This window comes from Cheilinus undulatus, linkage group 8 (genome assembly GCF_018320785.1).
Source record: "Cheilinus undulatus linkage group 8, ASM1832078v1, whole genome shotgun sequence".
NCBI classification, from domain to species: domain Eukaryota; kingdom Metazoa; phylum Chordata; class Actinopteri; order Labriformes; family Labridae; genus Cheilinus; species Cheilinus undulatus.
The window spans coordinates 50,608,806-50,636,557 of NC_054872.1; the positions used below are offsets into that span (position 1 = coordinate 50,608,806).

Here is a 27,752-nt window from a genome sequence, read left to right on the forward strand (position 1 = left end):
GTTTCTATTGCGCCAAAAACACTACCTCAAAATAGTTTTTAAAGTGATATTTTCCCAACAAAAACAAACCCAATTGACTGGCGAAGGTCATAAAATGAACATGAAACAATATACTCAAAAATTCAACTGAATAGCATGTTTTTCACAGATGACAACTGAATAGCACAGCGGCATTTTCCCACACACCTTACCCTCAGCACAGCATAACAGCTCTGTGAGGGAACAACAGTAAGAGCTACGGTAAGCCAAGAGGTACAGAACACAAGGAAACAGTGTAATAGCTTGTGTTTCAACCGCTTTTCACAGACTCTTGGTTTTTTGTTCTTTTATTCAGTAGTAACGAATTATTTCTATGGATTTTCAGAAGACAAATAAGATATTTAGATTATTCATCTTACGCTGTATATATTTTATTTAAAAAATGAATGAGTGTCGAATATTAGGCATCTGGTTGTCGTGGCCGAGTGGTTAAGGCGATGGACTAGAAATCCATTGGGGTCTCCCCGCGCAGGTTCGAATCCTGCCGACAACGCAACATTGACTTTTTTCCTTTTTTTGTAAATTTAAAAGCAACTAACATTAACTTTATCTTTGTTAAGTTGGTTTAAACGCTTGGCTTGTGGAGTTAGCAGCTAAGCTAATCACTGAATACTTATGAAGTACAGTTAAATCATTCGGATGTTTACCAATATGGATACTTCCTTTGCATCTTTTCAAAATAAAATACGATGCTCTGCAAACGTTGGTATGACTTGATCTGATTGTCTTTTAATAAAAATGGTAATACTACATTAAAGTTTTCAGAATGTTTAATACTTTGATTCCTAGTATTTGGAGACGGATTCAAAACAAATAATCCTGTTGAAAAATCTCTGATTGTAATAGTCAATAGTATCAAAACACGCAGACCTTTAATAATAGAAAAAATCAACTGATCATCACTTTAATTTTTAGCTAGAGAAAACAACCCAAAAATACCCAAATAAACTGACAACTGTATGGAGCTGAATTTTTGCAAATGTGTTTGTTTATCGATATTACCTGCAGGAGTTTTCTGCACTTTTTGGTGATTAAAAACAAGAAATGACTCAATATTGGTTGCAAAGGACTTAAAGAATTAATATCATTTCATCCAAACAGGCATCAATATTTTCTTACTTTATTAAAAGGTCTAGTTATGGGAGTGTGACAGCATTACTTTAGATAAATCTCTTTTGAAGTCAGCTATCATTTTATCTCTGTAAGAAAGATACATTGTTTTGTATTAAAAAAGATCCATTTTAACTTTTACTTTTCCAAGGACTGATTCACTTTGATGCGATAAGTTGATTTTTTTAATTTGATTTCCTTTTATAAGTAACAAGTAACAAGTTTAAGTTGTCAAATAAATGAAAGTGAGTCAAAAGTATTTTTTACCCACGCAGTAAAAGTAAAGAAATAACAGAAGATGAAGTCTTAATCAGAATCAGTATCAGAATGGACCTTTTTAAGCTACAGGTACGTTAACTACGAGGGTACAGTGGAAGTTTGTATGCCATTTCTCTGTTTACTAAAGGGACAATATAAAAAAATGATTGACTGTAAAAAGTAGTGGACAAAATCAACATTGTAAACTTTATGAAAATAACAAAAGTAAGAAAATAATAAACAAGTCATCAGGTAATAAATAAAAAACAGAAAAACACAGAGCGATCATAAACGTGTCATTGTGGGTTTTATTTTGAAGGCGATGCCACTCCACTTCCGCCCCGTTCCTCTGTTCCCTAGCAACGACGAATGCTCGAGCGTGGTCAGAGCTCCCTGTGTAGCCAGGTTAGCCCTTAAGCTAGCAGCGGGGGCTGGTAGATTAATCAAACATGGATGAAGATGATGATGACCTGGACGAACTGCTGGATGAAGTCGAGAAAAAGTTTTGTCGTAACGTTTCTGTCAAACCAACAGCTCGCGTGACCGGAAATGAGGCCGGAAAATGCGAGAAAAAGGACACTGACGGACAGAGAAAACACGGGTAAATAAAGCTATTAGAGTTAGCTGAGGCTGTCTAGAGCTAACTGTTAACAGTTTGTGCTGTAAAGTCTTTTTAGATTAGAGTAAACGAGTCTTCGCTTTTAGTCCTTTATACAGCCTTAACATGCTAGCATCGTTAGCTTTTGCTAAAATACTAGAACAGTCTCAGACTGGTCAATAACATGGACGGAATAATGAAGTGAGGTTGACGGTTTTCACACATTTAAAGGCATGTGTGTAATGATTGCTGCAGACGAAGGGGATGTGATACAACCCCAATTCCAAAAAAGCTGGGACACATCCAAGCAGAATGCAGTGATTTGCAACCTCATAAACCCATATTTTCGTCACAATAAAACATAAACAACATATCAGATGTGAAACCTAAGGCATTTTACCATTAGTGAAAAATACAACCCTTACTGAATTTGATGGCAGCGATACATCAAGAAAAGTTTTGACGGAAAAGTAAGTGGCACTGATGAAGAACAGCTGAAGGAGCATTTTGTAACTAATAAGGTTAATTGGCAACAAGTCAGTACCATGACTGGGTAGGAAAGGAGCATTTAACAGAGGTAGAGTCTCAGAAATAAAGATGGACAGAAGCTCATTAATCTGCAACAATCTGCATCTAAAATGTTGTGTAAGTGTCCCTTAAAGTATGAATGTTTGTTATGTTCTATTTTGAATAAAATATGGGTTTATGAGCTTTGACAATCATCGTACTGTTGTTTGTGAAATTTTTTGGACTTGGATCTTGGCTTGGATAGAAGTGTTTTTTATCTAAGCCTGCTCATTGACACAAACCCTAACCAGACAATCAAATGGCAACAACTAATGTATTTAGACATGCAGATATGTTCTAGAAATGTGCTGAGTTAACATTTTTTTTTATCTGAAAGTTTTGTTTCTTTTGATTTAGCGCCACAACAAAACCAACACAGCCGATAAGCAGCATCTCGGAGGATATTGACGCTCTCCTGGAGGAATTACTGGAGGACGACTGTCCTGATTCTACTCAACACAAGGTGATCAAGTATGGAAAGATTTAAAAAAATACATGCCCACTGCAATCAAGTTCTCCACCACCAATTTTCTTTCACTTTTTAAAATCAAAAATGGTCTCAGTAATGTAAAAAAGGGCAGGATGTTGCATGTCACATTTATAGGGGTTTCTGTGATGAGCGCTGCAAGAAAATTACTAAGTGAAATACCAACACTGTTAAGTTAAAACAACCAGAATGTAAAGGAAATGCTCTTATTGGATACACATCATAATCTCAATGTTCCTGCTGTAGAAAAACACAAGCGACAGGTCTGTTGGTCTGCACCTGAACAAATACAGTTATTGATTTTCATCTTAGGCTTTCTCACCAAACATCACTTTGACACAGCTGTCTCATCTCCACCTTTACCTCTCTCTCTGAAAGCCATGAGACCCTCACCATGTAAATCCATATGAATGTTTCATAAGGGTTTAGATGACACAGCTCAGATGCACAGTGACAAACACAGCTGATTATACTATATCCAGGTTTTTATGAAGTGAACCATGTTTTCTATGTGAGGATGAATTTTCACAGCTTCTTCCATTTCATTCCAGACGGAACGATCCTCCAAAGCAGCACACGAGGAGAGGAAACCTTTATCACAGACTGGAGGGAGAAAGTATGAACATTTGGTGACTCCCATTTCTGTCTGCTGTTTTGATTCTCTAATTTTTTTTCTGTGCGTTCGGGGACGATCTGTACTGCTTGTTTTCTGTCCAGGTGCTGTCCTGTTTTTGTTGGCGGGAGCTCGTCGCCAAATGGCGTCGGAACAGCCACGTCCAAGAGGTGTGAAAAAAATAATTCATAATCTCAGTGTCGTATAAACGTTGCTTTTTTCCCCCAAAGATTTAGGGAGTGGGATGTACTGTATATCCAACCATGGCAAACTATTATAGATTTGAATCTGTTATATCATGCTCGTATTTCCCCAACAGACAAATGACTTTTGCCTTTTTTAACGTTAATTACTGCTTCAACAGGTCATGTGACCAGCTGAGGTGTACCTCCTGTGATTTCCGGGTGTTGATGTTTGATGACTGCGAGTGGGACTCTTCCTGTGATTACCTGTTCTTCAGGTGAGTTTGCATTAATCTACAAAAACAAATCAGACCATCAATCAGATAACTGTATATTTATTTACTTGTTTTATAATCTTGTCATTGATATGAACTCTGACACAGAGTGCAAGTCTGCTGTAAATATCAGATTGTATCAGCCAAAGAACACAGCCTGTATCAGCATTAAATATCAGCCTATATCGGCATTATATCAGCCTATATTGGCTGTAAATATCAACTTATATTAGCATTAAATATCAGTCTATATCGGCTTTAAATATCAACTTATATCAGCATTAAATAACACCCTATATCCACATTTAATACCAGCCTGTATTGGCTGTAAATATCAGCCTATATCAGCTGTAGATATTGTCCTGTATTGGCTGTAGATTTTGACAATTTGTGCAAATAAATTAGTGGAGTTTTCACAAAACCAACAGACCTGCATCAGCTAATGTCTTTCTCTTTCTCCATCCTTATTTCTTAAACATCTTCTAAGGACTGAAGTCTGTTTCTTTGCTCATCCTAAGACTTTAAATGTGTTCATGAGGCTGAAGTTTTAAGTCTGAACCACGTTTATGTAACAGCATTGACCAATATGATTTGTAGATAAGGACATCTCCGATATCGGTAAAATTCCACATCATGCATTCCCAGTAAACAATGATAATAGTTAGCATTGTTGTTAATGTATTGATAATTAAATGAGTCAGATTTCCGCTTAATTCTGCCCACTTCTGAATACAACCACAAACACGACAAATTCTGCTAACTATACTGTAAGAAGTGTAATTTTACATCCTAAATAGAAATTGTTTGACCTTCTTAAAAATGCTTAAACTGGTAAAAACAGTTGAATTAAATTTATTTAACTTAATTCAAAGTTAAGTTAAATTGCTTGTTACCTTTGAAGCAATTGTAGGTAGTTTCCAAGGTTCTCTTTTTAGAAAATGACACTTTTTGCAGTGTAGGTAGTGATGTAGCAATCTTAGGCATCTAAACATTTCTTCCATTTGTATTTTTCATTCATTGTTGTTGTACTGTGATGATGATGTTATTTTACCTTATCTTAATAAGAAAAGAATAAATATTAGTGATGTTATTTTGCCTTTTTCTGTATGATTGAGAGGCTTATTGAGAGTTTAATTCTGTGTCTCTATGCAGAAACAACATGCCGGAGCGTCAGAAACTCCAAGTGAAGCTGAAGAGGAGGAGAGGGTTTCGGTCGTACTCGTGTCAGTGCAGCTGGTTCTCCACGTCAGAGCTGACCGAGCTCAGAGAGCGAGCTCAGCTCAGATGGGTCTGTGGGAAACACAAGGACTGAAAAACACTCACGAAAATAATGCTGCTCTTTATTTCTATCTTTCTGTTTCTCGATGTATCAGAGGAATCAGAAAAAAGTCTATAATGACTTTTTTTTCTTAAAATGGAAACTGAAAATATTTATGAGAAACAGATTTACGACTAAAACATCGTCATGTTGTTATTAACATTTTTTTAATCTTCTACTTTGTTTTAAGATTTTAAGATGATTTAGATGATTTTTTTCTTAAAGAAGTTGATTTTTGATCAGCATTCAGTATGTACATTTTTAATGAAACCTGATTGTTAAAGCTCAGTCTGAATGATTCTTACTCTGATTTTCACATCAGTGTGTTTGACTACATCCTAAAAAGTATGACAGCTGTTGTTTTTCACAGTAACTGTCTGTATTTCACCACCTCACCTCGGTTCATCCTGTTACTGTTGGTTTTTTATGAATTAAAGCCATTAGAGAGCTGTTGTGAAGGTGTAGTTACTGCTGTGTAATCTTGTTTCTTTCAGGGCTCTGATGAAGAGTCTCAATTTAGTGAGAGGAAATCTGAAACAGATGGAGCCAAACAGAGAGTCAGTATTTTACTATGATGAAAGACGGCGAGGTGTGATTGTCTGGGTTGATTTACACTCTGGTCAATTCAGAAATCTCATTTAGATTTTCATGGTTTTATTTCACCTGCTGAAGCTGAACCAAAAATTTAACTAAGCTGAAAGTTTACTGTTTGAATCCTCACTTTCAAGGACGTTTCTCTCTTTTCAGCTGAGGAGGAGTTATTACAACACAGGGCTGTCAGAATACCAGAAAGCTAAACTTTCATTATACTAATAAAATTCGAACATTATTAATGTTTCTTTGTAAACCACAGCATCAGAGAGAATCTTAAGCTCCTGATCCAGGGAACTATTTTGTTTTTAATTTCCAAAAACAGCAAGCAAACTCCTGCACTCTGACTAAACTTCACAAATACACTGGCTCAGACCTGGTCCAGAACATAACATGAAGATTCATCCCTCTCCTTGGGCCTGTCTGATGGAACGGACAGTTTTTAGAGCGTTGATTCTTTTTCATACTCTACTGAACCAAGTGATGTTGAAAAGTTTTCAAAAATGTGACTGCTGTGTTTGAAAATATAAAACAATGTTTGGATATCTGCTTTTTTGAGTAGTTTGAAAAATCTGCAATTCTGCTTTTACTTCAGTATATTTTAGAAGAAGTGGTTCATCCTGACTGGTGAAAAAAATACAAGAAACAAGTCTTTCGTTTTGATTCCCAGGCAGGACAGTTTCACTCTGTTTGAGCATGAAGTGGACAGTTGATGCCAAAAACTGTAGCTCTAATCAAGAATAGACCAATCAAAGCAGACCAAATATTATTATATCAATATTTATTAATATATTATTCCTGATAAAACTGTTCCAAACCTGATTTGGGATGAAGTGGAACAGAGATTGTGAGCAATCTGGTCCAACATCAGTGCCTGACCTCATAAATCCTCTACAGGATGAATGGGTGCAAATTCCCTTGTCAGCTGAGAGGAGGATCAGAGGAGGAGGAACGAACTTTCTTCCAATCATGAAGGAAAAATCTGTGAATGGCTTGTTCCAGCACAAATTTTCTGTAAAGTGGAGGTGGTGGTGGTGGTGGTGGGGGGTGTTCAGAGTCTTGGGGGGGTTGTGGACAGGCCAGGGGCACAAATTTTCTGTTAGAAATGCCTTTAAAAGTGTATTTTTCAATCCATAACAAGTTCCTTTTTCCATGGCTAAGTTCATGTTTAAATCTTCGATCTACTGCTTAAAGCAGGTTTGAATCCAAACAGGAAGTCTCTTTCCCTTTGTTTAAGACAGTAGAAAGATCCAAAATGACAAAAAAACCCCAAAACAACAACAACAGAAAGAAAAAAACAATTTATATAATAAAAGTGGAATTTTAAAGGGGACATATGCAAAAATCCCTTTGTCAGGCTTTTCTAACACTAATGTGTCCCTGGCCTGTCCACAATCCCCTCAAGTACCAGAAAAATCCATTCCCTCTCCCCCTCTCTTTCTCCACCTTTCAGAAAATGTGTGCTGAAACAAGCCGTTCTCAGATTTTCCATCTAGTGACCTCACCAGGGGCCTAAGCACCGGCCCCCAGATTTGGTTGGCCCTCCCCACTTGGAGAAAAGTTCCGCCCTCCTCTACTGATCCTCTCAGCTACCAGCAGAGATGCTGCATAGCTCAGTGGGTTACCCTGCTGACTACAGTCTGGGAGATTGATGGTTTGAATCCCAGTCTAAACTTTGAAAAAAAAAAAAAGTGTCTGTAACATCAGGAGTGCTGCATCAATTTCCTGAAAGGGGTGTGGTCAGGGGCGGAGTCAAACAGCTAATTACCATTTAAAGCCACAGACACAGAAACGGCTCGCTCTGAGCAGGGCTGAAACAGAGGGGGTTTTAGACTTGCAAAAATCCAATACTGGAGTGTTGTTAGGCAACAAACTTCACAGGCATGTTGGACCTCTGAGAACAAAATAAACTTGTCTTAAAGGGGTAAAATATGTCCCCTTTAAAATGCAATAAAAAAGGTGTGATTAATCGCGATCAACTATTCTTATATATTGACAGCCGTAAAAACAACAGTTTACTTTTGTTTTATATGGGGGTCAGATTATAACAGGGATGAGTACAGATTGTAAGGAACCCAATATGAACTTCTGCCTGGAGCCCAAACAGACTTTTACCACTGCCTGTCAGACAGCAGGAGGAACAGAGGAGGAGGACAGACGGAGTGATGATGCCTGGAAGGATGAGAGACTCAGATGGAACAGATGGAAAAGGCTACAAAAACAACAGCATGATATTAAAGACTCAAAAAACAAACGAGAGTTAGGAGTTTCTGATTTAGTTCCCTTCCTTTCATCCATCTCCTAATCTAGCATCCCGTATTGCTATCTTTTTCCTGCCTTTATATTGTAAACCTTTGTTAAACAAACCTTTTCTTCTTAAATAAGATTCAACTTTGTTAAAATACCGAGCAGGAGCTGCTGTTGTCCAGCAGGGGGCGCTTTGACTTCATCCTTCAGTTTCACCGACCGCCGGGAAACTCAAGAATGAGAAGAGTAGGAAGTAAAACATCAACACTGATGTTTGAACCACGTTAGAAGATGGAAGAATCAGAGTTTGATAATATTTTAGATGACTGGTTCATCGAGTCTCTGAAAACGTGAGATATTAAATTTTTATTCATGTTTTTCGTGAGATAGGTATACTGACCATTCATTTAGGCTGCTAACTGACCGGACTGAACGAATTCCAATGTAAAATCCTTCAGTTATATTTTAATTGAGGCACATTTGGGTGTAGATCCAGTTTATTTAAATCAAAAGATACGTACAACATTAGATTTTATTACTGTATAAATCGGCTTTCATAAAATACACGTAACTGCAGCCGTTTCCCTAAAAGGACAACTTTCAGAGCAACATCAACGAAAATCAATGTGTGAATTATGTTTCTAAACTCTTATCAAGTTTACTTTTCTCATGCCGGAGTAAAGACTAGACTTTAAATTTAAAGATTATTAGATTATAGTTAACAGTTGATGTTTATTAGCTCACGGCAGGGTTGGGAAAAGTCAAATTTAGACGTTTTTAAAGGGAGTCTGGCGGCAAAATTTGCAATAAGATGAAATTATTTCATTGATACTTGAAAATATTTAAAGACACAAAAGGAAACTGTTTTAGTGTGATTTCAGACCATAGAGGGTAATTATGAAGCTGTGAAAATGTTTATTACACTAATAGAGCTGGGCGATAAAACCAAAAATGATAGCTGAACATTATTTTTGTCTTAGTGGTGTTACACGTTATATTTGGTAAAGATTAACAGATTTTGATATTATTCTAATAAAAATCAAATGATACTGAAACCTGTTCGAGTCCTAGACACACAATGTTTGGCAATTTTTCCCTTTGAATGATGAGATATGAGGAGCAGAAAACTGATGATCAGTCAAATTTAAAACTAGGGCTGGGCAATCAATCGGAAATTAGATTAAATAGCAGTATGGCCCGCAGCAATTTTCAAATCACAGAAGGTGCATTATTCCTTTAACCTAAAATTAGTTTCAAATAACAATTTAATTTTTTTTTTTGCAGCAGAGATGTTATGCATTACAGATCATGCAATCATTGACAGGCATTTTTTAGAATAGTCTAAAAAAATTCTACTTTTTTGTACATTTTTCTTTCTAAATATGAGAACGACAATAATTATAACTCCCTTCAATACATCAATTCCTCTCCAATTTGCAACACAAGACAAAATCATCACAATGGGATATTTTTCAAAATCGTTCAGCTCTAGTTTTATCTAATATTGTGATGGTTGTATTATATAATTATTTATTGCTTCTGTTTGTTGGAAAAAAGAACACAATATAAGACACTTAAGAAATAATTGCATATCAAATTGCAGTTGCAATACTGGGGGAAAAAAAATCTCTATTGATTATTTTCCCAAATGGTTCAGCCCTATTTAAAACCAAAAGGGAGATCAATCAAGTTGACTGACAACAATTTGAAATCAATGTTATCTATTTTCTATTTAATGTAACGATACATGTATAATTTTTTTTAATTGTGAAAGTATTTGAACAAAAAAGTCATCTCCATAATGCAGAAGAAATAGTACCTCTAAAAGTAAGAAATAACAAGGGTTCTAATAGGGATCCTTGAGGTACCCCATACTGAAGTACGTCTTAGACTCAGGTAACCTGACACACCAGATAGACTGTTTCACATGTCCTTTGGATGGTAGCATGGAACATATTTCACATTAATCTGGGCATAGTCTGCGTTTGGGAAGGGCAGTACCTTTGGAAAAAAGTACCTTTGAAGAAAAGAATTGATGGATGACTGGACAAATGTCTGTCACATTCATTAACAACAACAAAACATGGCGTAGTGAGTCTGTGCAGCTCTGGAGAGGGACCTCAACACAGCAGCTGTTATTATTGACAATTACTAGCAGAGAAAGTTGATGGAAATAAAAACTCATGATGAAGCCTGTTTGGAGAAGAGCAAAAACATTATTTATGCCAAGAAAAGCTTTCTCTGCTCCTCCTCCAGCTGCTCTAGCTACATCCAGGCTAGTTAGTCTACTGGTTGCCGTTGTTTTCAGATTTCCAGTATGACTAAGCCCCGCCCTCAGCTCCTGTCTCGTTCTCCTCAAAAGATGTGATTGGTTCATCCATCCTCAGATAGGGCACAAACGTTTCAGCTTGAAGATTTGCAAAATGGCTCTTCCTCATGACAGAGACGGAATCTGGACAATCCATCAGCTTTGCAAGGTTAAGGCTAAGGATCTTTAATAAAAACTGACAGAAAATCTAACATGATACACAGCATTCAACTCCACCTTATTTATAAAGCACATGTCCTACAGAAAATCACACAGCCCAAAGTGCTTCACAAAGACAGAAAGGAAACAGAAACTGGCAATAGATCCTAAATACTGAAAGACTAGAACAAGGAAGTCCGTATTAAAACATTTATACATATGAGTACAATTATAAAAACATGAAAAAATAGAATACTGAAAGTATTTAGGAACTGATAATTAAAATAAGTGGAGGTCTGCCAAAGAGTGGCGCAGCGGCACAGGGGTTAGCGTTGTTGTCTAACAGCAAGAAGGTTCCTGGTTCGCTTCCTGGTCAGGGCCCTTCTTTGTGAAGTTTGCATGTTCTCCCCATGCATGCGTGGGTACTCTCTGGGTACTTCGGCTTTCTCTCAACACCAAAGACATGTTTGTTAGGCTAATTGGTGACTCTAAAATGGGTGCAGGTGCCTGGTTGTTTGTCTCTACATGTCAGCTCTGTGATTGACTGGTGACCAGTCCAGGGTGTGACAGCCAGGATAGGTTCTGAGACCCCCTACAAGATAAACGGTGTAGAAAATGGTTGGATTGGACTCCAGGAAACAAGATTAAATTGCAGGCCAAGGTTATTCTTTTAAAAACACCCAGAGAGTCCGTCACTTTTATGTCCAGAGGCATTGTTTCTAAAGTTTGTATTGATAGTGTTAGTAGTAAAGTAAAAATATTTATTGATGCAGAGTGAGACGTGTGGATTCTCAGGTCAGTAACACTTGACTGTTTTCTTCAGGTACAAAGATCTGCACGTTTATCAGCTGGAACATCCCACACGGGTCATTGAGTGGACATCAGGGAAGAGTGAGTAAATCTTAATATCACAATACAAAGACATTATAGTTATTATTATGGATTCATGATGAAAAACGTATTTATCTGATGACTGCAAAAAAACACAGAAGATTTTAATGACTTCATGTCTTTTGCTCCTTTGAAAATGTCCTTCCCTGTGGTTTTTTGCACTCTTGAATGTGAAGAAAGTGGGATATTAAGGGGCCTCTGAACCTTATCCCATTATTCTCCCTGTCAATACAGCATTACATCTATTTTTGGGGTGTTTTTATACTTTAATTGAGAGACAGCATAGTGATTAGAGTTGGAAATTGGGGATAGAGAGGGAGAAATGACATTAAGGAAGGAGGCGAGCAGTTGGATTCAAGTCAGGGACGCCGGCTTGGAGGACAAAAGCCCCTGTCCATGGAGCCTGGACAGAACCACTATGTTTCTGACACCCCATGTTACCAGACTATAAATATTTAAATTAGAGACCAATTATCCAAGCAGCCACTTTCTGTGTTATACCGTAGTTATTCCTATCAGTGCATGGAGCCTGACTTAAGTGTGATAGGTTAGATATTAACTAAGCAGCCCTCCCCTGCATTTATGCTACTTTTTAAAAATTCTTGTAATGTCTTCATGTCTGCAAAGAAACCTACTGATGCAATGCAGTGTTTTTTGTGCATCTGTTCAGGTGATTTAACAGGTGCAAGAACAAGATGGTCCACAGAGAAGCTCTAAGAAAGAGAGTGAACTTTAGATATTTATGCTGTTATTGGTTGACATTTGTTTGTGTTTACAGCTGTGTGTGTCGCGGGCTACGCTCCATCTAAAAATGAGATTCTGGAGCTGCTTTTACCTCTGAAGCTGTTGGCTGATGAAAATAAGGTAACACAACGGCTCATTTTCAGCTCCACGTCCGCTGGTAAATGTCACTACAAGCTTCTGCTGTTTGTGTGGTGTGTTCAGGGTCTCTGTGCAGAGCGGGATTTCAAAGTTGCCCATGGCGGTTTCACAGATGATCCTGTTCGTTGCCTCAAACACATCCCAGGATCGAGGTGACATTTCTAAAGATCATTCAGACTTTTTTACCTCATGTGTTCTTTTGCATTGGACTCATTTAGGTGTGAAAACAGTCTTGGCTGACTTTTTTTCAAAGATCAGCAGAAAAAGTCTGATTTTTCCCCCTAGATTTCCCATTCTGTGGTTGTTTTCAGGCATGTTGTTACTAATGATGGGAGAAGCTCAGACCTGCAGGTGTGGGACCTCGGAGGAGACGACAGTGGTGAGTTTTATCAAGATCATCATAGGTTTGAAACTAAGGAGACTCACCAGAATAGACTGGGTTTGTTAGCCTTTTTTCTTTGCTTTTTTCTTCCGACTTGGTCTTGTTAAGAGATTACTTTGATTTGAGTCCAGTTTTTCTCTTTTTGATTGGTTATCTACTGACAGATGTGATCAGGAGAACAGGAAGTATTGAGGGGAAGAGGACTGTGTCAGAGAGTGGCAGCAGGATCGCAGCTCGCCTCTCGCCACAACCTGAAGTTCTTCATGGCGCTCAGAGCAGCAACGTCCATCTGACTGAGCTGACATCAGGAAGGACTCTGTTCACGCTCGGTAAATACGGCCTCCATCTTTACAGAGTAACTAAACCCCAGAGGTTCAGCTGAGCTGCATCAACCCTACAACATTACAAATGCTCTTAGATCTTTATGGACAGGGCTGGATAGACACACCCACTCTTCCCTTTCCACTGTCCCTCATCAGCCACAACATCATTCAGTCTAGCTAGCTTTTTAGATTTGAACATTAGCAAAATAGCTGGTTTCACAAACAGGGCTTAGATTAAGGCACATTAATGTGGCTTGAATTCCGATGGAGTCAGGCGTCATTGTCAGTGTGAAATGAGAACACCTGGGCTACGTGTCATTATCTTCAGTACGAGCACATGCTGTTGGTGTCATGGTGCTCATTAAAACCCAGAATGGAAGAGAAAACAAGACTGCTGGTGTGAATCTTGAGATCAAATTATGACAGATTCAATTCAGAAAACCTTAGTGAGTATTTAAAAACACATCTAAAACAACTGGTCTGAATGAAAGTACATTCCTTGCTCAATCTAAGCCCTATATGTGATGCCAAAAATCTCAATCTAATCAGGACTTGGAAAGAAGAGGGTAAAGGCTTTTCGAAGTTTAGGTTCAAGCACAGGTATTATCGCCAATGCATCTTCTTTGTACATCCAAAAGAAACAGTCCCTTTTACAGACATATTCTTTCATTCCAACAGAGACGGACTCAGCACATCCTCTAATGTCCTTACAGTTTGTGAGTGACAGCGTCTTCCTCACTGGCTGCTGTAATGGGAGCGTTTACGTCGCTGACACTCGTTCATCAGCGGCTCCTCAGCTTTCCCCTGCTCCAGCGTCCTCAGCTCCATCTGACCTCTGGTGGACGGACGCCTCCGCAGGTCTTCTGTCATGCAGGATTGTCAGACTCTCCTCGTCTGGTCGGGCGGTGGTCTCAGACCTGAGGAAGCTGGGCGGAGCTGTTAGTCAGGCTCAGCTGGATGTCCAATCACGCCAGTATGGCCTGGATGATGTCACAGTGTCATGGGCTCCAGTGCTGGACGACTGTATCGCAGTTTCAGGTTAGTTCATGGACACAGAGCGGTTATTTCCCATCCAGGGGAGGAAAAAAACCCAAGTCCATCATGTCAAGCAGCCATGTAACATACACAGGATGTATTTTAAGAATTATATCTAAGAGAATTAATAAATTCTTATTTAGAGATCAGAATTAAAGTTTTGCCAAAACTAGAATTTCCTTTAATAAACCCTTAGAGAGCTGACACCGTAACAGATCTGTCTCCCAACTTCCTCCTGCAGGTTTCAGCGGGGTCGTTCAGATCTTCAACACTTCTTCCTGGAGGTCGGAGGTGCAGGACGCTCTGCCGCTCTTTGAGCATCGTGGTCACACGGTTTCCTCTCAGGCTGAAGATGGCGCCCCTGTTGTTGTCACCTCCCACACCTGGCATCCTGAGCGTCCCAGGACGCTGCTGTCTGCAGCCTCAGATGGTTCTGTGCATGTGTGGGACTGGGTCGACCAATCAGTAGCCAGCAGATGACGGCCTGTTTCACCTGAGTAGATGAGAATGAAAGAGCCAGGTGTTTCCTAAGAGGTTTAATGGGCCCATGTGACTCGTGATAATGACCTGTGAACATAAAAACAAAAAATAGTTAGCTTAGTTTTGATGTAAATTTAATGAAGTCTGCTCTTGTATTGCTTTCAAATATATCTGACAATATCATGCCAATAATGTTAAACATTCGTTGTTTACTCATGAACCAGACTGGACATCTGTGCAAAATTTAATGAAAATCTGTCACAGGTTTCCTAAGATATCACATTCACTAGAAAAGCTTAGTTGGATGTAAAGGACGACCCAAACCCAAACGCCTCTGGCTCTCACTGTTACCAACATGGAGGATAAAAAAATCAACTTTGAGGACTTACACCAAAGTTTACTTTCTTGCATCGATGTGCACTGGACAGAAAAGTGACCGGATGTTTAATTCAACGAAGAAAACTCAGGAATGGAAGAAATTAGAAGTTAATTTCACACTTGCTGGTTCCTTCCTCGCTACCTGAGCCAATAATTAGACTCTCCTCAATCACCAGAATCTCTAAATACTAAACTTCAGCTCTGCCTCAAGGGAACTCCAGTTTTCTATGAAGGTTTACTGTTTGCTGTGATTGTGTGCTTTAGCTCAGACTGAGTAAATTGCCTTCATTCACTTACTGCTGTTAAATTTCACACACCCCTGCAGACACAAACCACCCATTTAACTCTCCAGCTTTTGCCATTTATTTTCAACGTTTTGACTCATTGGTTTCAGGTTGAATCCCCAAACTATTTTTTTAATCCTGATGGTAAACCTCCAGCAGAGGAAATGCTGTTTTTAAAAGTTAAAGAATAAAATAAGAAAACTTAGATGAACATTTTGCGTTTCTTCTGTTTTTTAATTCTTACTAACATTTATTGGGGGGTGTATGAGGTCCAGTCTAAAATAATACTAAAAATAAAAAAGGCTGTACATTTATAAGACTAGAGAGAGTCTTGAGGGGGTAAGTTTTGATCAAAGTCACAAATTTATGAGACATTGAATTGAGAAATTTTGAGATTGTGACGTCTTGCTGTCACTTTCTACAGTGTATGGTGTAAGTAAGCATTCTAGTCAGTAATTCTGAAAACTGGAGGTGCATTTGGGAGCCATAAAACAAACAGGAACTGACATAACAGGATTTGCCAACCACACAAATGTCTGTGATTCTGTCAAATTGACTGAGGTTACTCACAAATAGAGAAACTCAGCCCAACCAGACTGACAGAGGCGTTTCTGAGAGGCACAGAGCTAAACTGTGTAGGAGTTTTATATTTAAAGACCCTGCAAAGTGAAAATACATTTTGTATTTATGTCTGTTGTATGACAGGTCACTGTGTTATGAACCCCTAAATCAGATTTTAGTCAAAAAACAACGTTCTTAAGTTTATAAAAATTAAGCTTCAAAATCATGAAAAATGAGGCAGTAAATTAGGCATGAGGGAATTACCCATAGTTCATTGCATTGTGATGTATGACAGGGATTCTTGGGGGATGCCTGCTGGTAAACGCTACAAAAGTGAAGTGAAAAGAGTGGAATTGTAAACAGAAAACATAGAGGTGCAAAAAGGGTGGACGTTGCAAAAAAGAAGTATTTTTCCTGTAAGTATATTGGTGCATCACAAAAAATTATAATATCATGACAAAGTTCAATATTGTTTGTCACTTGTTTCTGAAAGTGAAACCCATGTATTATATAGACTCATTACACACAGAGTGAAATATTTCCAGCCTTTATTACTTGAAATGTTGATGATTATGGCTTACAGATAAGAAAACCCAAAATTCAGTGTCTTAAAAAATTAGAATATTCCATAAGATCAATAAAAAAATGATATTTTCAACAGAAATGTCAGGCTTCTGAAAAGTATGTTCATTTCTATGCCTTCAATACTTGGTTGGGCCTCCTTTTGCATGAATTACTGCATCAATGCGGCGTGGCATGGAGGCGATCAGCCTGTGGCACTGCTCAGGTGTAACTGAAGCCCAGGTTCCTTTGATAGCGGCCTTCAGGTCATCTGCATTGTTGGGGTCTGGTGTCTCTCATCCTCCTCTTGACATTACCCCATAGATTTTCTATGGGGTTCAGGTCGGGCCAGTTTGCTGGCCAATCAAGCACAGTAACACCATAGTCATTGAAGCAGCTTTTAGTACCTTTGGCAGTGTGGGCAGGTGCCAAGTCCTGCTGGAAAATGAAATCAGCATCTCCATGGTGCTTGTCAGCAGAAGGAAGCATGAAGTGCTCTAAAATGTCCTGGTAGATGGCTGCGTTGACTGTGGACTTCAGAAAACACAGTGGACCAACACCAGCAGATGCCATGGCAGCCCAAATCATCACTGACTGTGGAAACTTCACACTGAAGAATTCAATTTTTGTAGATAATGTGGTTCAGTTGGCCACTTTATAATGAGTTTATAGAAAGTATGGCTGGGGAGACAGAGCTGAGCTGACTTGCTTAGCCGGCTGCCACCACAACCTGACCAGAGATAAGGATAAATGAAAGAAGACTGATGGATGAGCAGCAAGTCTAAAACATTAGAACAAGAAAAGGTCTGAATAATTCATTTCATGTGTAACAAATCTAGACTATATGAATGTTGCACCGTTTCAATTACATTTCAAGAAAGGGGACAAACTTTTCCATGTTCTTCTTAAATTTTATATGCACTTGTATTTGTTAGAAGCTAAAACTAAAGATGAGCAAAACAGCTGTGAAAGGAAGCTCTAAAACTTTACCCTTGAACAGGAAATTAAAGCACCCATGAATTTTATCAGGATTTTACAACATCATAAACTGTTGTCAATGGCACTATTGCGGGCTGACTGTTACACCAACTCAAGACACCATACCTCTAAGAAGGGAGGAGCGAAGGGTGTAATAAATCAGCATCATGTGGGTGAAAATACAACTTAATTACTTTGACTTCATATATCTATAAACCAGGTTTTATGTTTTGTTTGAGATCCTTGTTCAGAGACAGGAAGAACATCGGTTCTCACACTTGGTATGTAACACACACAATATGTTGAGAATAGTTGGTGTTTAGTTTTATAAAGCTTAGATCTACTATGGCTTCTGTTCTGGCTTTTGTGTTAAACTTAAACAAGAGATCGAGAAAGGAACAAATTTCACAAGGATGCAACTTCTATTAAAGCTTAGGCTGACCGCCGGGCCATAGGTCTACATGGGACTGCCTAAGGGACTATACTTTCAGAGCCGTACACCTTTAACAACATGAAATGTTTTCATGTTGTTAAAGATGTTTTTGCTCTTCTGCCAACCTGCTTCAGCATGAATATGTGATAGTTACAGGGGAAGGAATTACTTAAGACTTAGCCAAAGCTGCAGTCTTGTCAGAATTGGAAGAATTTCTTTATTAAAACTAGAAATAATACCAACAAAAGCTGCAGTAAAAAACCCAAAGCTGAAATCACCTGCCAGTCACATGTTCTAATACTTTAGCTCACATGAAAAATGGATGGGTTCAAACAAATAATGATATCTTCTAAGCGGTCCATTAGATCAAAACGTAAACACCTGGGAATAAAAGCTGAAATGTTAATCTCTTGTCTCATATTGTCTTTTGATGTCAAACCCAAATGTTTTTAGTCTACAGGAAAAATAAAGGAACTGGGCCAACCGTTCCAATACTTTTGGAGGGGTCTGTATATAAAACAGCCTATCTGGTGTGTCAGGTTAGCTGTTTCCTGCAGACAGGGCTTTGTGTTTTAAGATTTTGGGATCCTTCACTTCTCAACCCACTGACATAAGGAACAGCACAATTACACACCCCACAAACCAGTCACTCTTACAAAACAAACATTTCAGTCAGGGTTTCAGCAGGCATCCCAGATAGTTGTGGTCAGCCATATACTATGTTTTAACCTGGTCTAACTTCTATTTAACAGTGCTGGCAACATCAACATTTTTTTTTAACTCAGAAGCACCAAGTTGGTCATGACTAGTAGAACAAGTTACATAAATTACATAAATTACACACACCCTTAGTAATTACTGGCATCCTGGCTAATTCTGTCAGTCAATTGCAATACATTTTAGGCATCGTATTTGAAAATACTTGTTTTTTCCACAATAATACTATATCCAAGACCAAAAATAACTGTTACTTCTTTAAATATGTGTTTCTTTTAGGACATTATATCAACCATGGAACGAGTAAAAAGTATGCTTAGTAAGAACGGCTACACAGCTGAGAAAGAAACAGAACTTGGTCTGATAGCCACAAAAAACAGTGAAAGATTCCTCGTTGCAAATTTTATGGTAAGTGACAAGTTCATAGGTTTCATTAAATAGATTAGTTTTATCAGGTGAAAAAAATCAACATGCTTGAAAAAAGTCTTATGAAAATAAAGCTATGATTAAAATAAATTAAACTATAAATGTGAAGATTTTTCTCCAAAGCCATATCAACTGTTCTTGATCATTTGTGCAGATTTCTAAAAATGAGGAGGTAATCCAAGAGGCAGAAATCCTCAAGGAGATGTGTCATCCTCATATCATGGACATACAGGAATCTTTGAAAGGTAGGTCATCAGTCATGTACCTAAAAGTGTGTGTGTATATATATATATACACACAGTGCTTAACAAATTTATTAGACCACCTGTCATAAATTAACATTTTAGAAATCTTTCAAAAACTTGTTTAAAACTAAAACTAAAAAGGTTTTACCATTTTGAACAGGCACGAGGGATTTCAAAATGAATTCACCCAAATTTGAGCTGGCTCACTGGGCTTCTCTGAGAAGTCAGAAATTAATCAAACATAACATTCAACCACTAAAACTAATTTTTCTCTTCAGGAATGCAACTAAATAAGTATACTTTGACATATTAATCAAGAAATATTAATGTGCTTTACTATTATTTTTAGTTTTTTTGTAAAACAGTAAATTTGAAAATTCATGGATAACAATAATAATTATATTTTAGCATTAAAAATATCATTTTGGTTACTGAGCTTCTTCATATTGGTGTATTAACATTGCAGAAACATAAAAAATGATTTTGGTAATTACCAATGCTGTTTATTTATGGCAGCTGGGGCATAAACCTTACTTTGGGTGGTGGTCTAATAAATTTGTTAAGCACTATATATATGTGTATTCATGTGCATAAGTTTTAGGCATGTTGAGCGCAGAGAATTCATCATCAGGCCTGATGTGCCACAACCCAGGATGGATGAAGGAAGTGGGCGGAGTCAAGCTCAACATATGTCAACACTAAGGATGTTCCTAAACGTCTATTTCCACATTTTGCTAAACACTCTTTTAAATTGTGTTTAACTGACTAGTCTAAAGAGGAGAAAATCTGTAAAAAATAGTCAAATTCCTACTGCCTAACTTCTCATATATACATCCAGTGAAGTGCCATGGGAAAGCGCAGACAAGAGGGCAGCGGCCATTCATTACAGTTTAAAAGAGCATTGTAGACTGTGATTTCAAGCCTATGTTTTCAAAAATGATAGATAATTGGTTTATCCAACTCATTAATCTTGGACCTGGTAATCTGGTGAACAAATTGAACCGTTTAACCGCGCACATCACTGGTCAACACACGTGTATATTGCTTGGTAGCAAAGGTCAAGCTTGACGGCATTACTTTTGAGACTGGTGATATGTCTGGAGACTGCTGTTGGACCTACATACTCCCACTTTCAAGTGATATCTCCTACAGTTGACTATGGAATATCCAGCAGGGATGAAATTTCACCAAAGGTGGCATCCATCACAGTACCACGCTGAAAGTCACTGAGCTGTTCAGAATAACCCATGCAAATGTTTTCAAACAGAGACTGCATGGCTAGGTGATGATTTTATACACCTGTGGAAACAGGTCTGACTGAAACACCTGAATTCAGCCATTCACAGGTGTGGGCAAATACTTTTGTCCAGATAGTGTATTTCACCAACTAAGCTTAACAATGGAATACAAATATCTGTAGTTTAATTATGATTGAGGACTGATCTATATGTTATGTCTTGTCTTTCTCTTCTCTATAAGATGAAGATCTGAACTTGTACAGTGTGGTACTGCAGTACTGTGAGGGAGGAAGTCTTACTGACAAGATCAAAGAAAAGAAACTGGAAGAGTGGGAGGTATCTATCTATCTATCTATCTATCTATCTATCTATCTATCTATCTATCTATCTATCTATCTGTCCGTCCGTCTGTCCGTCGTTCCGTCCGTCCATCCGTCCGTCTCTCTCTCTCTGTCTGTCTGTCTGTCTGTACACACAAAGTAAAGGTTGTATGGAGCCGTGTGGCACTTGCTGATGTTGTTTCCTCTTGTCTAGATCTTTACTTGTGTTCTTACTCTCAGGTGCGCATGGCTTTGGACTAAAGCGTTTGCTAAATGACATTGTAACATTGTAATGAAAGATTTCTCATCATTTGCTGTTGTTGGCTATTATTTGCCAAACTCTGGCTTCATTCCATCGTCCAAAGATATAACTATTAGATTAATTAGTGTGTATAGTATTAACTAGGTATTATCAATTATAGTATATTAATTAAGTATTAAACTGCATTAAACAGCTTTTACTGCTAGTTGCAGTTAGCACTGACCTCTGTGAATAACTGCTAATCAAACTGAAATGGAAACTGCATTAGAAGGATGCTTTTTTTGAATATTCCCCCATTAACGTACATGCAAATGAGAAAGACGCACCAAGGGTGCTGTTTGTATCAATTTTCCTTTTGTACATAATCTGTGGATGGGCCTTTTTTCCCTGCTATTTGCACAGCTTTAGGGTACACAAAGTGCCGTACAGCTTTTTATAGATTTAGCTCAGAGTTTCTTTGTCTTTCCTTGGTTTTGTCGAAAAGTAACACTTATGCAGCCCCTGCAGTACTAATCTCCCCCTCTGTTTTTATGGAATGGTTTAGTCCTGTCTTAAACCTTTGTCTTAATTTCTTTTTTTCTAGGCACTGAGCTGGATTGTCGAAGTCTGCATGGCACTGAGAGCCATTCATGAAAAACTCCTGATTCATGGAGATTTGACGCCTCAGGTACAGCACTCAGCTATTTTGAGGGAATTATGTCTTTAAAACATCTAAACAAAAATCTTGTTCACATGTAAAGCTCACAGAAGAGGAGACAAATCTGAATTGATAAAAAGGAAAATAAAAGACAAAAATGCATCTGATTTGTACGTAAGACTATTAGGGTCACAGGCATTATCCAAATAATGGATTACATACTGTAGCTGGTCATTTCTAAAAATGTGGTTATGGACAGGGCTGGGAGGGAGGGGGTATAAGATGCCCAAAAGATTATTTAGAGCATTGTGTTACCATTGTGTTTCTAAAATGAAAGAAAATGCACAGATTAACAACATTTTATTGTTGTAGGTCATATATGTATAAGAATTCAGAAATTAATGCAGAATAACTGTGATAACTGTAAAACCAAGATTACTTCTGAGACTGTCATTGTACCGTCAACCACCATAATTGTTGCATTTCTTCTCCTTAAATTCACTCAGTTGTGTAGAGGGAGAAAAGCAATGATGGAATAATATCAATCAGCCTAATGCCAGTTTTAAAGGATTAGTTTACCTTGAACTGTAAATTAAGTATCAGCTATCCAACCAGGCTGCTGTTATAAAGAGGTAAATTACTCTCTGAATCCAATGAATAAATTCTTTATTGGTAAATTAATAATTTTAGCTTCTCTGACTATTTTTCAGAACATTTTCATTACTGAGTTTGGAAAGCTGTACTTGGGAGGATTTTGGAAAAACAAGGGCAGGTATGGTACACTTTTATTGAAGAATACTAATAGAAATATAGAAAATTAATGCATTTATGTTGTTTGCACAGCTTAAAAAACACTGCTGCAGGAACTGCAAGGAATGAAGCAGTTAATTACCAGGCACCGGAGGTCTTCTTAAACACAATATACAACACAAAAAGGTAAAGAATTTAAGAATAGAAAATGTGAGCTACATATGTTCTTGTTAAAACATTTCAGCATATATTCTGTCAATTAGCTGAAACACATATCTTCGTTTATAAGCAAAGAAACTATGTAAGCTGAAAGATTCAAAAAGCCTAAGTATCTGTGAGAAATATAACAATAAGTTTTTATTCATAGTGAAATTTGGTCATTGGGATGCATACTCTACGAGCTGTGCACTCAACAACAAGCGGTAAGTAATCCTATCAGATTTACAACATGTTGAAAAATAAATGAAATGATTTTAGCGTTCATAGAATTGATATAGCAAGGAAATGAGACTACACCACCACTTTGGATGATTTTGTGTAGCCTTGTAAAATTTATTATCTCCATATACACAGTTCCATATAAGTTGAAAATAAATCTATTGAGAGTTTGCTCTAATGTTTACTGGGAGTGGAGAAGAAAAAGAGATGAAAAGTACAGAGAAAAATGTGAGGAGAAGAGATCCAGTGCTTCAGGGAAAAGTTAGGAGATAAGCTAAAACTGTAAATGAGAAAAAAAAAAAACTGGTGCTGCTTAAACATTTCCTGCTCTGGCAGCTCGTTCTCTAGGCAGGAGTGCATTAAATGTCCCTCTGCAGCGCAGCATGGCACACGATTTGGAGAAATAATCTTACAGTCTGTATCATCTGACACATGTGTGCTATAGGCAAGCAGAAAGTATGATTTTATGTATGTTATTCATATTATGTTTAACCTGACACCCAAGATACACTGTTTCATGTGTCCATTGCATGGAGATATTTCACATTCATCTGTGAAAGCTCCCATGCAAACAAATGAGCAGGGCAGAACCTTTCAAAAAATTCTCAGTGGGTTTTTGGACAAACACTCATTCATTATGGACCAATCAGAGCGACAAGACATAATAAGGTTGTCAACATGCACAGCTCCATTGCTAACCTGATCTATACAGGCTAGCGCTACCGTAGTGTTTGAGCAGAGAAGCTTGTCTGTAGCCAAAATTCATGCTGACATCTATCAGGGGACATGCAAAGGCATCTACTCTGTTAAGAGAAGCTTTAAGTGTGGCTCTTTGCTCTTGTTTTAATAAAGAAATGTGGTGGAGTTTTGATTAAACTGCTGCTTTACAGCAGCTACATCCAAGTTAATTACTACTGTAGTGGCAGCCATTGTATACTAGGTTCAGTATGTTTCAAGTCACGGTTTGGCACATTTTGGGTACGGTAATTAAAGTGAAAAAAAGGCTCCTCTCCCCCTCCTCCGAGGCTGACAGTTGAAGATACCATGTTTAGAACTACTTTTATTCTCAAAATCAGAGCACCATTGATAAAATAAAAAGATCTTAAATCATGGGAAATTCATAACTGGCTGGTGAGACTTTTTGTTGTTCCTCCTCGTTACAGTGATGTTCTTGTTTGAGTGGTGCCTTTTAAAATGCTTTGATTGGTCCGCTGGACGATGTGCTGTCAGTGACACAGCTGCTGAATAATGTCAGCGCTACTGTTGTTGTCTTTGTCCACTGCTGTATTTTACTGGGAAACAAAGAGTTCCTAAACAGGACACTTTTATCTGGGAATATTCAGGCTGTTGCTGTTGTTTGCTGTGGTTGTGTGGTTGCCAGGGCAGTGTGACAGTGAGTTGTTCTCTGGTTTTCTGTCTGTATGCGAGCTTCGTTCCACATGTATCCGTTTGGTACACGTCTGTACCGTACTGAGAGGCCCGTACTGGATCGGTACGGTATGAATACACGTACCTTTACACCCCTACTGTATACACCAGCTAACAGTACAACACAACTCAACTGTAATGATGGCAAACTCATGCTGAAACAGGTGGGCAGGAGAGCAAAAACACATCATCAGTCCTGAAAAGCTCAACTTTGTAGCTTTTTTTAATCTATTTGTATTTTATTTTTTGTGAAAATATGTTACGTTCAGTGTCAGTTTTCAGTAAATTTCTACTGTTGATTTTGATCCTTAGTCGTTCTAGCTGAACATTTTAATTGTAAGACAGTGAAGACGTCATTTTCCGTAGCTGGAGTAGTGTCTGAAATCGTTTTTGTGTTTTGCAGTTGAGTCCACTATACAGTCCACTATATGCTGCTCACTATATAGTGGATAGGGAACAGGGAAAGCATGTGTGGTTTTAGACACAGCCATGGCTATTTTTACACAACAGCACAGTTTTATGAATTTAAAAAAAAAAAAAAAAAAAAAAAGATCAAAAATCTACCAAGTCTTGCAATTTCGACTCGGGTAAATACGTCATTGCCCCAGTGTAGAGGTCTGCTGCTGAACGTCCCACCATAGAGGTTTGCAGCCAGATCCTCTCGTTCAATCATGCGCCTGGGGCCAGAGGCCCTGAGTCCTGCAGTATTTGTATATTAGTCCCACAAAACTTTGACAAAGGCCAGCATTTGGAATTAATTATGATTCAGACCTGTTATTGAAAGTTTGCATCCAATGAAAGCACTAGAAAAGGGAATCTATGCAGCAAAATGCAAATTCCCACTGTTCGTAGTAAGGAATTACATTGGCATCCATTTCTTCTTGCTTAATGATTTTTTTAAACTTTGCTTTGCTTTGACAGTTTTCTGCAGAGAACACAGTCAGTCTCATCTCCAAAATTACAAGTGGTTCTGCCCCAAGTCTGGATGACACATACTCCGCAGAATTTTGTGACCTGCTCAGTGACATGTTGAATGAAGACCCTGACTGTAGACCAACAGCCAATGAGATTTTGGGATGGCCCATTACATTGACATGTCTCCTGAGAAAGGTTAGACACCTCAGGAGATGCAGAACGAAACTTATTTGTGTAAATGCAAAATGTACTCCCCTAAGTATTAAAGTTTAAAAAGAACATTTACAGTCTTTTTTGTGCATCTCTGTTTTACTGTGGTTGTTTTGCTGGATTATTGATTACCTTTTTGACATATTCCATATTCCATGGATGTCTTTGACACTGATTTTGTTTTGAATAGAGCAAAACAACTGTGGACTACCTCCAGGACCAGCTGGACAAACTGAAAGAGGTGGCAAACGGTTTGGAAAGAGTCCACACGTGCACCACCATCGGCAGTTTAACAGGAGGAGTGATAGGAGCGGCAGGCGGGATAACATCCATAGTGGGTCTTGCCCTGGCCCCATTTACTTTGGGAGCTTCTCTGGTTGTTACTGGGATTGGGGTTGGAGTGGGTGTGGCAGGTGGGGTCACGGCTGGTGTCTCCAACATCACAAAGATGGTCGCACAGTCCGCTGATCGCAAAACTGTTTGGGGCATCCTCAAAGAGTTCAGTGAAAAGATAAATGCTGTTGCCTTCTGGCTTCAGGAGATCAACCACAATTTGGAGAATATGACGAAAAGCTTGCCGGCACAAAAGCTCAGTGATGACAACAGCAGCTCTAATAACATCAAAACAAATGCATCAGCTGCAAGGATAGGAAAGGTCTTGGGTGGTGCTGCAGCAGTGGCCCGATATGCTAGTGTGGCAAAAATTGGCAAAATGGCTGCACAAGTTTCGAGGGCAGTAAGTGTGGCAAAAGTAGCAACTGGTGTGCTCTCTGGCTTGTTTGTGGCAGTGGACATCTTTTTTATTGCCATGGATGCTAAAGAGATAAGCAACATCAGACAGGCACAGGCAGATGGTGAAACTTCATCTGAGATCATGAAGTTCATCCTCTCCATCAGAAACTCTGCAAAAGAGTTGCAGGAAGTTTTGGATGAGTTAAAAGTCACGATCAAACTGATCAACACTGAAGAGGCAGAGAAAGAGTTGGAGTGGGAATATGCAACATCCGAGTAAACCAGAGGTTAAACTCTGCTCATTCTGTGGGTGTTGCCCCTGGATTTCTTGCAGGGTGTGTGTGCAAGATTTTGAAAGAGTCAGAGCAGAATGTACAGAAAAAGGGTTTAATTTGAGTTTTGACAGCTGAATCAAACTGCAACAAACAGCAAACCGATGTTGCAATTAAGTCAGCAGCTACGAAGAAATGATTTTTTTTTCCCAAAATCAATGGATGATGGGGTGGTTTAACACATGTATCACATTTGTAACTTTTTTTTTTTTTTTTTTTTTTTGCTTATATGGCAAATCATCACTCGAATGAAAATTACTCTTTGAAAGTCACTGGCAGTTATTAAAAGATTTAAAGAGATTGTTTGTTGAGTTTGTTAAATTATTTCACTAACTGAATAAAGCACAGCTTAGCACTAATTTTAACTTCAGAACCAATCGATTTCACTTGACATTTGTAATTTATATAGAATGCAGCGGTTACCCTCGGTTTATTCATTAGCAGTGGTTCCTTAGATCAGTATCAATAAGGACTGAGATCAATATGGAGTATTGATAAAGGTTATCAATAGAAATTAAAGCTCTCCATCCCTAGTTGGGGTGGCAGGCTATCACTCCAATTGAATAGTACACTGTAAAACTGAAAAAGTTGAAAATAACCAGAATATTTGTCGCAACTGATTATGTAAACGTTTCTTAGCAAATACAGTTGAGTTAAATAAAGTTTAAGTGAAATACATTTTTTAGTTAACTCAACTCAGGTTAAATATATAATTTATAAGTTTTTCATCCACTGCAATTTTCCGTACACATAATTTGATTTTGAACAGTCATGCTACACAAAGCAGGCTTATCCGGTTGACTACAAGCAACAAAGACTTAAAGGTGACCTTTGACTCAGAGAGTACTCTTCCACAGAGTTCAGTACATCATCCTTGCTATGTTGAAATTGTTCCTCACAGATGAGACTTCTGAGTCACAACTCCCATTCTCCTGTCATACATTTTACATTTTAATTGCAAAATGGATCTACAGTTTTACTTAGCAGAGAAGGCTCAGCTCTAAAGATGCTCCCTGGGTTAGTCAAGCATCATGTTTTGACTTTCTAGGGAGTGCATGGCAAAAAACCCCCACATGGATAGATACATTTATGACAATGCTTACTGGATACAATAAAAAAAGTTCAAAAGCAATTTAGCCATAGTAGAATTGATCTGAAAATG

The 27,752-nt window shown here is 38.2% G+C and overlaps 3 protein-coding genes and 1 non-coding gene across 7 annotated transcripts; all 4 read left to right on the plus strand.

Annotated features, from left to right (window-relative positions):
• Positions 1-450: 450 nt before the first annotated feature.
• On the plus strand, positions 451-532 carry trnas-aga. Its single transcript has one exon. It is a non-coding gene; the product is annotated as a tRNA-Ser (tRNA).
• A 1,223-nt stretch (positions 533-1,755) lies between these two features.
• On the plus strand, positions 1,756-5,899 carry cfap418 (cilia and flagella associated protein 418). The gene is made up of 6 exons (XM_041793656.1): positions 1,756-2,008; positions 2,930-3,035; positions 3,611-3,675; positions 3,777-3,842; positions 4,037-4,132; positions 5,282-5,899. The coding sequence occupies exons 1-6, from the start codon at positions 1,857-1,859 to the stop codon at positions 5,439-5,441; spliced, it is 645 nt and encodes a 214-aa protein (XP_041649590.1). The 5' UTR covers positions 1,756-1,856; the 3' UTR covers positions 5,442-5,899.
• Positions 5,900-8,501: 2,602 nt separating this feature from the next.
• On the plus strand, positions 8,502-15,618 carry wdr73 (WD repeat domain 73). Of its 4 annotated transcripts, none has more exons than XM_041794008.1 (8): positions 8,502-8,635; positions 11,576-11,643; positions 12,422-12,507; positions 12,589-12,677; positions 12,837-12,964; positions 13,072-13,236; positions 13,909-14,268; positions 14,507-15,618. In XM_041794008.1, the coding sequence occupies exons 1-8, from the start codon at positions 8,577-8,579 to the stop codon at positions 14,743-14,745; spliced, it is 1,194 nt and encodes a 397-aa protein (XP_041649942.1). In that variant the 5' UTR covers positions 8,502-8,576; the 3' UTR covers positions 14,746-15,618. The 4 variants fall into 4 exon arrangements, with proteins under 4 accessions (XP_041649942.1, XP_041649944.1, XP_041649940.1 ...); XM_041794010.1 differs by having other exon boundaries at positions 12,837-12,904; XM_041794006.1 differs by having other exon boundaries at positions 12,422-12,677.
• A 2,159-nt stretch (positions 15,619-17,777) lies between these two features.
• On the plus strand, positions 17,778-26,538 carry LOC121514192 (serine/threonine-protein kinase nekl-2-like). Its single transcript, XM_041794294.1, has 10 exons — positions 17,778-17,788; positions 18,937-19,065; positions 19,238-19,328; positions 20,808-20,902; positions 21,732-21,815; positions 22,496-22,557; positions 22,629-22,721; positions 22,903-22,957; positions 25,323-25,511; positions 25,717-26,538. Exons 2-10 carry the CDS (start codon positions 18,952-18,954, stop codon positions 26,536-26,538), a joined length of 1,605 nt encoding a protein of 534 aa, XP_041650228.1. The 5' UTR covers positions 17,778-17,788; positions 18,937-18,951.
• The last annotated feature ends 1,214 nt before the right edge of the window (positions 26,539-27,752 follow it).

Coding starts and splice junctions, on each gene's coding strand:
- LOC121514192 (XM_041794294.1), top strand. CDS start 18,952: ATGGAACGAGTAAAAAGTATGCTTAGTAAGAACGGCTACACAGCTGAG. Junction 21,816..22,495: donor ATGGAGATTTGACGCCTCAG/GTACAGCACTCA, acceptor ACTATTTTTCAG/AACATTTTCATTACTGAGTT. Junction 22,558..22,628: donor TTTTGGAAAAACAAGGGCAG/GTATGGTACACT, acceptor TTGTTTGCACAG/CTTAAAAAACACTGCTGCAG.
- cfap418 (XM_041793656.1), top strand. CDS start 1,857: ATGGATGAAGATGATGATGACCTGGACGAACTGCTGGATGAAGTCGAG. Junction 3,676..3,776: donor TCACAGACTGGAGGGAGAAA/GTATGAACATTT, acceptor TTTTCTGTCCAG/GTGCTGTCCTGTTTTTGTTG. Junction 3,843..4,036: donor GGAACAGCCACGTCCAAGAG/GTGTGAAAAAAA, acceptor CTGCTTCAACAG/GTCATGTGACCAGCTGAGGT.
- wdr73 (XM_041794006.1), top strand. CDS start 8,577: ATGGAAGAATCAGAGTTTGATAATATTTTAGATGACTGGTTCATCGAG. Junction 8,636..11,575: donor TTCATCGAGTCTCTGAAAAC/GTGAGATATTAA, acceptor TGTTTTCTTCAG/GTACAAAGATCTGCACGTTT. Junction 14,269..14,506: donor CGACTGTATCGCAGTTTCAG/GTTAGTTCATGG, acceptor TTCCTCCTGCAG/GTTTCAGCGGGGTCGTTCAG.